The sequence below is a fragment of the Carassius carassius genome, chromosome 28 (assembly GCF_963082965.1).
Source record: "Carassius carassius chromosome 28, fCarCar2.1, whole genome shotgun sequence".
In the NCBI taxonomy this organism is placed as follows: Eukaryota; Metazoa; Chordata; class Actinopteri; order Cypriniformes; family Cyprinidae; genus Carassius; species Carassius carassius.
Window position 1 is genome coordinate 5,163,957 of NC_081782.1, and position 10,747 is coordinate 5,174,703.

At 37.1% G+C, this 10,747-nt stretch overlaps 1 protein-coding gene across 4 annotated transcripts in view; it reads right to left on the reverse strand.

Annotated features, from left to right (window-relative positions):
* Positions 1-10,747, reverse strand: part of stim1a (stromal interaction molecule 1a) — a 45,452-nt gene that overhangs the window by 14,814 nt on the left and 19,891 nt on the right. For all 4 annotated transcript variants that reach the window (XM_059513952.1, XM_059513951.1, XM_059513953.1 and 1 more), the window contains exons 6-7: positions 9,888-10,003; positions 2,719-2,896 (exon numbers count right to left, since the gene is read on the reverse strand). In XM_059513952.1, coding sequence (XP_059369935.1) covers positions 2,719-2,896; positions 9,888-10,003 — 294 coding nt within the window. The remainder of the gene's footprint in view (positions 1-2,718; positions 2,897-9,887; positions 10,004-10,747) is intronic.

Consider the following 10,747-nt stretch of genomic DNA (forward strand, 5'->3'; position numbering starts at 1 on the left):
CGAACGAGTACTGCGTTCTCTGCCGTGCGCACGATTCACTCTGGTTCGCTTCGGCGATGAAATAAATCAGGTGAGTCAGCCTTTTCGAGCTCCTTTTATAGGTTGGGCCACACCCGTTTCGGCGGGAAGTGGCAAGAAGGGCGCGAAGCGCCCTTATTGGTCTGATGTTGCATCAGCCCGCGCTCGATAGGCTGTGCAGTTGCCGCAGAACAAGCCAATGAGCGAACGAGCCGTCTCGCCTATGGCTGTGTACTGCTGCAAATGCGCTTTACAAAAATACAAAATTAAGGATAATTTTTTGCTTCAGTATTTCGTGAAAAGAGACTTTTCCCGTAGCGTCTTAGCTAAGACGCAGTACTCGTTCGCTCTTCTAGAGAGAACCGAGGTTACGTTTAGTAACCGAGTACGTTTTCATTATGACATAAATAATAAGAACCATTATTAATAATAAATTGAGCACCAAGAATAACTGAGCATCAAATCAGCAAACTAAAATGACTTCTGAAGGATCATGTGGCACTGAAACACTATAATGCCAATATTTTGTATAATGCTGTAAAGTAATAATGCTGAAAATCAGCGTTGCCATCCCAGGATTTATATTAACATTACATATCTTAAAATCCAATCAAATAGAAAACTGTTTAAATTGTAATAGCCTTTGTGATTTCTCTCAGAAACATAAAAAAATCTTAAATATTCCAAAAGGTTTGACTGTTGTATAATTTATTAAAACAGTAACAGTAGTAAAAATACTATATACTGCTCTCAAATAAATAAGAATATGAAAATGTGAAAGCAGAATGTGTATAATTTTAAACTTGTGTATTCTTTTGACTTGTAATGTTACCATCTAAGCATCCTACCAATACCACTGCAACAACCCAGAATGACCTAGTAACCTCACGGTGACACACTAAAGAGACTGGAAAGCAATGCCACCCACCCACAACAGTCTTCCGCAAATGGAAAATTCTACTGCACAACATGCAATTCCAATCAAACTGAACTGTAAATTGCCATGCAGAAGGGGCAGTTTACATTACGCATCATTTCTGACTCAGAATGACTGGACAGGGATCACGAATGTGGTAATTTGGAAGAGGTTTGTTTGGTGTGAAATGCATCAACACACCTACACAGGAAACTGCTGCAAAACCTGACTCAACTGTTGTGGCCTTGATAAGCCTTCACAATACGTCTCAAATGCCAAAAATGAATAAAATAAGGCTTACATACAAATGGCCACTGCAGCTTGTTTAAAGAGCAAACTGACATTTCGTTTCATCCCCAAATGTTCCTAAAACAAGCCTACATCAAATTAAATGTATGTTTTGGGAAACGACAGCCCACAAGCAATTGCATTCATGTATGACCTAACTGGCAGAGGCATTCGTTTTATTTTTATCTTCAAGTTAAAAGCCGAGATGATTCAAAGTATCTGGGGTTAATCACCTCCCTCCGGGGTGACCAGAGCACTGTAGGCCTCTCACCAACCAATATCCAGCGACGTGACCCGGTGACTCAGAACACAACATGCTGGACGTCCTCCACTGTAACAAACACACTCTGCATAGTTTCCACTGCCCCTTTCCCTTCACACATGCTCTCACACTTCATTCACATGTTAAAGGGATATGGGAACTCTTCCGGACACACACGCTCCTGTGGCTTTCTCTCAAAAAGTGACAGACTCTGAGTCTGCATGAGGACTCCTCAGGAAGCTAGCGAATGATGGCTGGAATTGAGGGTTCAGAGAGTTATCTGCATTCTAACATTCCTAAAGATTTTCAGTATGTGTGTAATGCTTTGCAAACACCACTGTCTGAAATATTCAATACTTGCTGGTAAATATTCTCTGTGAGCAATGGGTCATTCTATGAAACGGCTATTAAGTCTTTCCGAAAAAAAGAATGTGAAAAATAAATGGTATGGCATAATGCCATATTAAGCTAAATTTTATATTTTAATATTGGGAAAAAAAAGGAGGTTAACATGTTTGGTTTAATTTGACATTGCATATTTGATAAAATAGTACCTTGTGGTAATTGTGGTTTCATTTGTTGTCATATTATAAAATTGTGAAGTCATCATAGCAGTACAACAGAACTTTTAATTTAAGATAGAATGAAAAAGAAAGATAGATAGAAAAACAGACACACAGATTTCTTCCTAATTTTCAAGCCATTCCTCTTTGTTTTAAACATATGTTCTCAACTGCAGTTTATTCCCATGCGGCTCCATATCCTGTTCCCTTAGAAGGGAAGTCAAGGCTCACTAAACACTGTAAAAACAAACCAATCAGTCTGATATCAAAGCTTACAGGAACTCATTTAGATAGTGACAGAAAATCATAAGCAATGCCCTACTCACTTTATGAACTCCTCTGCGTAAAAACATACAGTAGTATATGTCAGTAGTTTCTATAGGAGTACAAGGCTCAACTGGAGGTTCAGGTTATTACATAACCTGGTCATTCTGATTCAAAGCAAACTGTGGCGGTTTTCAAAAGTTTAACTTCATGCAACAATGTGACATTAGACACACTGCATCAGACAAAGATGCCAGTCTAACGCATGCATGTTCATGTACAAAAACTATTTAAAAACAATGCAGACTGACAAAGGAACCTGTGCTAAGTGCTTCAAGAGTCACTACAGAGTTTCTCACACTTGTCCAAGAATCTAAAAACAGAGAAAGAGCAGAACAGGTTCTCACTTCTGCTGTAGGTCGTGAAGGCTCTGTTCTGCCCGTTGGAGGCTGTCCAGGTCTTTCATCATCTTCTTCATGTGGTCTTTAGAATTGCGGTTCTGGATGTAAGCGAACCAGCAGCCTCCCATTCCGATGACTATTGACACCACCAGCATGAAGTCCTTCAGATGGTTATGTCTGTTCACTGTGAGAGACAGAAGCCAATATACTTCAGACAAGTAGTCCTTTAGTAAACACAGTAAGACACAAATAACTCATTATTTGAAACATTTTTAATAAGACTCATACAGTAATTCGACCTTAGATATTTCTTTACACAAGGTTTAATCAAGAACAGGCAGAGAAGAATCAGTGAACAATGTCTCTGGGTAAAACAGCCATTTTATTAATTGATTTTATTTTATTTTTTATACTTTTCAGTACTGAATGAAACAAAGGACACCTTCAACAGCCTTCGCATGAGAATTGTGTCGAAGATGCTTTCAAAATGTTGCATATGTAGGCAGCTTAAAAGGTTTTGGAACAGATTCCATGACCCGTTTAAGTGTGCAAAGCTGAGGTGTAGGTTGTAGTAGTAGAAATCAATCTGTATTCTGCACAATGAGGTAGAACATCGAAATTCAGTTTGCAAAGTGATGCACACAAAACAGGCTTTCTCTGCAAGCTGTCCAAATGCTTCCCACAAAGCCGATTAAATCATGGCATTAAAAGCTTTTTTCTTGCAAATATTGAACTGGAACACAGAGTAAGCTGCAGTGCTTGCATCTCAAAGGTTAAAGCATTAATTTACATTTACTGTAGGGATACATGGGCTTCTGCGGTTACTGAAGTACTTGCCACTGCTGTGCCAATGGGCAAGACAGTTACCCTAACAATAGCCCCGGGGACAGCACACAGCCCTGACCCTGGATGACTCAATTTCTTACTCTATCTGTACATAACCATAATTAAATATAATGTCTGCGTTGAGAGATGGAAAATAACACTCGTCTTAACTCCTCTTCCTGTAGGGAGCACGACCGGTTGTCTCACACAAAAAATAGTTGGTCTGCATTAGCTTGATAACTTTGATAACCAAAATCTAACACTCCAAATCACTTTTTGTGGCACTTTTGCCTTTGATTATAAGGATATACACTACCAGCCAAAGGTTTTACGATTTTTGAAAGACGACTCACCAAGGCTGCAATTATTTAATCAAAAATACAGTAAAATCAGTAATACTGTAAAATATTACAATTTAAAATAACTATAACATCTCAATTAAAAAAAAAAAAAAACATCTCTAGAGCAGAAGGCTGTGATGGGACACTCTCTGGAGACAAATTATTCAAATGTTGTTGTTAAATGTTGAGGCGTAGGCTTTTAAAACCTGTCAACTGTGTTTTAATAAAAACGAGGGATATGAGAATCTTGTTTCTGAAGATATCATTGTCCTGAGGTACCAGGCAGCTGGAGATCAGCAGGGTGGTGTTAAGCTGTCACATGCAGACTGCACCATCTCCCTGGCTTCCTGAAGCCGGACCTCTTCAGAGTCAACTTACACAATGAGATCTGCCACATACAGACCCTTGGTCTATGACTCCCTGAGAATATCTCTGTGACGATCCATAGACAGTCCCGATGGCTGACAGCAGATGTTTTTATAATAGCAACCACAGTAGGGAATGTCAATTGCAAATGCCTTATATTAAGGTTGCTGGATTTGAAGGGTAGTTTTGTAGGTTGTGCTGTTTTGCCGTTTCTTACAACAAAAATGTGTAAATTTTCCATCGCCGCTCTAATAGAAGGACAGGGGTCTTAAAGTAACAAAACTTGGCATGAGACAAAAATAAAAATAAAATAAAAATAAGTGATTTGATGCAACGATCAATAGAAATTAATCTGCTGAAAATATACAGTAGTGTTCAAAGGTCTGGGGTTGGTAAGTATATTTTTTGTTTCTGAAAGAAATTTATTTTGCGTAGTAAAATTGTGAAATATTACAATAAGAAAAAGGTTTTAACACTATTTTCTATTTTATTTTATTTTTTACTGTGATGCAAAGCTGAATTTTCAGCATCATTATTTAAGTCTTCACATGATCACATGATTAAGTGTCACATGATCCTTCAGGAATTTGCTGCTCAAGAAACATTTATCATACAATGCGGTTGCTGATAAATGCCCAAGCCCAACAATAAAAATGTACAATCTTTTTTCTAAGTAATAATAAAAATCAGTCATTTTAAATGCTATAAGTGACTTTAAGCATCACAATTTAATGCACAGTATAAAAAAAAAGAATTTTGCAATCTGCTAAAGATTACATTTAACAGTGTTAATATAATAGTGTTTTAAAGATTTACTTTGAGTGTTAGATAACCAAGTTAAAAAAAACTATATTTTAAAATTTTAAAACTATTATCAGCCAATGAAGTAATTTATCATGCATCCATATTTATGATTTTCTGGATTTCATAGCTTCCCGCTGTGAATGTTGTTGTAAATTGTCGTGTAAAACAATAGTTTAAAAATCACAAGATAGATCTTTTTATACAAAAAGAAGGAAATGTATACTTAACACAGAAAACAGAACACCGGCACACTGTTCACAGCATCTCTGACTGGATGACCCAGCTTTTTGGGGCCAATTTGCAGTCAAGGAGCTATAAATTCAAAATAAATATTTATAAACAATGCCAATAACAGAAGGGAAGACATGTCACCTAGCTAATAAAAAACTAGTGCTTTGGCCAGATCTGGAAAAGCATTCTGAACAAGTCATTTAGCGTTGTGCTAAATCAAGTTGATAAAATGTCAAACACTCTCATCCTAGCACTAAAACAACTTTGTTCCTGCTCATAACAAAAGGCATGTGAAGAACATGGTTATGTCAGCCCCGGTGTATTCTGGGGTGTGGCGTAAATCAAATCCCATCGCAGAGTTACTGTACAATCTGTGACATGCAATCCAAGCTGATGGATGGCTAGCAAACAGAAAGACAGATCCCGTTTCCAGGTCAAGGCAGATTCTTTAGATAACACTCCCAGGAATGTAATAGACTGTGTAAGAATGTGCTCCTGGAAACAACCATTTGTGCAAAGACAAAAGGCGTCAATGAAAAAAAAAAGAAAGGGAATGGATAAAAAAAAAAAACGGTCTCTCTTTTGCTAATACCTGTAAACCTGCCGAACCAGTACAGCAGCATTCTGGACGATTAGACATGACGGGCTGCCTCCGATTTAGTGCGCCAAAGACGTGTGCTCAGAATACAGAGTGATCATCTAGACCCTCCCTATCCAACCCCTCAAGCCTTCTCCATCGGCCTACAGCAGATGACTACGAGCCTCACTAGACCGGTGCATGCTGGCTAATTGGTCTCAAAGAACATTCAAAGAAAGAAAGAAAGAAAAAAGACCTCTGCAGAAAAATAAAATGGAAGAAATTGCATTGATTAACATGGTGAAATATGGCAATGGGCTCATCTGGTCTTTTTGTCTAGAACTAGCTTAAAAATGCTACTGTTAGCCTGTTTATGGTCTCTATAATACATTGTTCAAATATATTGTTTTCATAGAAATTAAGTGTTATTTAGCTATTAAATTGATCAAAACAGTTACAGATACAGTTAAGATTGTAATAACATTTCAAATAACTGTTGTTCTTTTTAAATAATTACCAAAGAATCCTGACTGAAAAAATTAAGTTTCCATGAAAATATTAAGCAGCAAAACTGTTTATCACTGATAATATTTTTTTTGTTGTTTGTTTTATACAATCGCTATGACAATTTTCTCTTAACCCTTAACACAGTACGCAAAACATCCATCTGTATAGGTAACACAATTAACACATTTCTTGTTGCTTTTTGCATGCCGTTAACACAAGCTCAACCAAGACCAAAACAATGGATTTTTTTACTGCCAATTTAACAAATAGTTTTACACTTTATGTGAGAACAGATAACATCATGTTCTAAACCTAACTTAGTCTAAACAGCTGTTCATATTGTGTATTCAAACAAATATCCCGTTTTTATTAATTACTGAGAAACAGCTGATTGAAGTTATGCAAATATACAAATTACAGCTGATTCCCATCTAGGAAACACACTCAGGTGTTGAGGTTCTCACATCCTATGACCATACGGTATACAGTAAAAAAGGGACCGATTTTGGGCAGATTTTACATGGAAAAGTGCACTCCTGCATTAATGTGAGATTTCAGAAGACCTGCACCAAATACTGGGGCCAGAGGTAGAAAGGGGATGGGTGGGAAACCACTTGCCAAATATATGTAATCACATGGAACAATGTGGCATTCCAACATTCCCAGTGCAGTCACACACTGGTTTGACACCCATCCGGGAATGATGTCCATTTTCCTTGCCCCTTACTCTCATTGAGCTTTTCTCAGCCTGGAGATGGAAGGTTTTTGACCAAATGTCCCTCCTGGATGCAATGGATGCTGCATGCCAAGACATCACAGATGAACACTGCCAGGGGTGAATAAGGAATTCCAAAAGACACCTTGCCAGAGAAGATACCAAGTGTGATGCGGATAAGGACATGTGGCCGAATGCAGAAGACCAGGCAGATTAGATGAATATTTTATTTATTATTATTATTATTGTGGCTTTTTCTGTTAGTCTATTTTTGCATAGTAAATGTCACCTGTATTGCATATTTTTGTTATCTTGCAGTAATGTCCTGTTGCAAATAAAGTGAAGTGACATGACATACAGCCAAGTATGGTGACCCATAATCAGAATTCGTGCTCTGAATTTAACCCATCCAAAGTGCACACAGAGCAGTGAACACACACACACACACACACACACACACACAAACTGTGAACACACCCCCGGAGCAGTGGGCAGCCATTTATGCTGCAGCACCCGGGGAGCAGTTGGGGGTTTGGTGCCTTGCTCAAGGGCACCTCAGTTGTGGTATTGCCGGCCCGAGACTCAAACCCACAACCCTAGGGTTAGGATTCAAACTCTCTAACCACTAGATCACTACTTCCCCTGTAAGTAAAGCCAAAGAAGTAAAGCCTTTACTTTAGTAATTCTGTATCTGTCTGTTCTTTTTTCATAAAGCAGACATTCTATAAAAGCTACTCTGAGATGGGTAATTCATTTTTTGTATTTGAATTTCTGATGCAAAAGGAATAAAATGCAAACCCAACAAAACAAATGTAGAGAGGCTTCAAATAAACTGCAAAACACAATCTATGATCTAGGGGTGTGCGATATGATGATTTCTGATCATGGGCGATAAAAATGTCTCCATGATCTGCTTTTTAAGAAATATCATAGTATCGTGCTACAGCGCACATTCTATCAGCTGCAGTTCTGGCGCCTCCGTCATATACTGAACAACACCACATGCATTCACAGCAGTGTCAACTCAGCAGTAGTTACTCTCTCATTATTTGTATGTGCTTTTAAATGTTTCAAATCGCGCGCGGGTCTGAGCTGTGCTTTTACTGAGCGCAGCATACACCCGAAGCGCTCGCGCTAAAACAGTGTCTGATTATTGAACCAAGTTATCTTTTGTGCTAATACTGTCAACACACACAAGGTTTACATGTAGACTCAGTTGGTTACGTCTAAAATGAAAGTAATCCATTGAGAGAAAAACATATATGTGCCTGTATATTAGATGTGTGCAGGTCTTAAAGGGACAGTACGCTTATTAAACATGCAGCCTACTGTCATTACTGTCAAGGGATAGATCACCCTAAAATGTAATTTCTGTCATTATTTTCTCACCGTCACTTTGTCCCAATCCTGTATTAATTTCTTTATTGTGCTGAACACACACAAAAAAAAAAGAGATATTGAAAAGTGTGGGTAACCAAACAGTTGCTGGTCCACATTGAATTTGATTGTAGCGAGAAAAAAAAAATATGGAAGTCACTGTGGACCAGCAACTGTTTGGTTTTCCACGTTCGTCAAGATAGCATTCATGTTCAGAAGAAATTGACAGACAGAATTGACAGACATTTGATAGAATTTTTATTTTGGGGTGAACTATTCCTTTTACGTTAATAAAAGGATAAAACACAGAAAAAGCACCCACTGCTCTTGACTGAAGAAATTTAATACAGTTGCTTTAGGAATCAGTTTATATAGTGTTTTATTTTTAGATTTGTTAATTAAATTTCTTAAATGCTCCTGCTAAATACACCTATTGTAACTGAAAATAAAGCACTGTTTGTTTTATTTGTATTTTATGTGTATTTTTGTCATTCTTTTATCTTTGTTATAAAAAAAAAAAAAATAAGAACAAATATTGTTATCTACACCCTCTTTGGACTAAATATCTGCCTTTTTCGTTACCTTGACAGGCGTTGTCTTTAAAATAGGGAAATTAGTTTGGCTGTAATGCTCAGACAACTTGCAAAATAGTAAAACCAACAAGACAAAGAATTCTGATAAAATCGTGAATCATGATATTTCTGTTATATTTTTTCCATATCGCCCACCCCTACTATGATCAATACAATATAGTATTATATAAAGGCTGATCTGACACAGTATAAAATAATGCACTTTTTGTAATTCCATCTGATGTTAGTGTTTTTATGACATTGTGCTTTGATTGACTAAATGTTTCTGTTGGAAGAGAACATGTGTTAGTATTTTGGAATAAGTATGTGTTTCTGAGACATGTTTGGAGTGTTTTGATTGACAGTGTATTATTGTATTTATAAAATTAGTGTTGGAGGTCAGTTTACAATGTGTGATTTTGAGCATGAAATTAACCGTTTTGCCAATTGTGTGTTATAGGTGTGTTGGTGCATTGAGTTTAGAAACATTTTAAGGAGAATTGGAAAAAATTCTCAGATACCAATCCTAAATCAGAAGAAACACCATGTTTGCTTTTCTAGCGCCCCTCCCACACGCACATCAGCAATTGCTGTAGATAAGCAGGTTCCACAGAGCTTATTTGCATGTTTTAGTGGGCTGTCAATCATCTGATGTTGGCTTACGTTTTAACATGTTTAAAGATAAAGACCGATTACACAGTGAAACAATCTCAATTAAGCAGACACAAGGTACAGATTGCTAAACACTTTCTAAAAATATATATATGACAGATATATAGAAGATTTAGGTTAGTTGAAAATGTGTGATTTATGGCTTTGGTTCGATTTATGATGATCAACCAAAGGAAAATCTCACTCACTCATAGGAGCTCCAAACAGAACGGTATCCAGAGCCTTGAGCTGCAGTTTCTGAAAGTGACTCCGGTCCAGAATCTTCAGGACGGTCTGTGTCAAAGTAACATTCTTTACCGCCAATCTAGAAAAGAGAAAAATAAATTAATACAGAAGTGGAGCAGCATAGTTCTGAATAAGAGGGCAGACTTTTTGAGTCAAAAAGAAAAATGAGTTTCAGAGCTAAAGCAGAAACATTTGACCATAATAAATGGAATTTAGATCCATGAATGATTCTCACAGCGGTCAAGATGAGTGTCAAGTAATTCCAGTCTAACAGGAAATAGATTAAATGCTCGGTTAGGACAAGTGTCAAGCGTTTCCCATTACACTCGGATCAAACTAATTTAACCAGCATGTCAGAAGTTAAGAGCACGGTCTCAAACATATTTAACACATCCTGCTCTTTTCTTTAAAGCTGCTGTGTTTCATTTTTTCACTACTGGTTGTCACCAAATGGCACAGAGATGACCCTTTCTGGGGAAAAGAAACCAAATTACAAATGGCTTAGCATGAATTCCAGTCTGGGCATATTAAACTGGGATAAAATTTGTTTTTATAAATGTTACATTTACTAACACACAACAATTCAAAATGTAAGAGTCTGTAAGAAATCACTCAAATCACACAAAGAAATTAAATATTTTATCATCAAGCAAGGATACATTAAACTGTACAAAAACTGACAGCAAAGACATCAGCAATGTGCAAATACTTCTATTCTTAAACGCTGTCCTGAATTTTCCATTCATTTGAACTAGGGCTGGGATAAACGATTATTTTTTTAACGATTAATCTAGCGATTATTTTTTCGATGCATCCATTAATC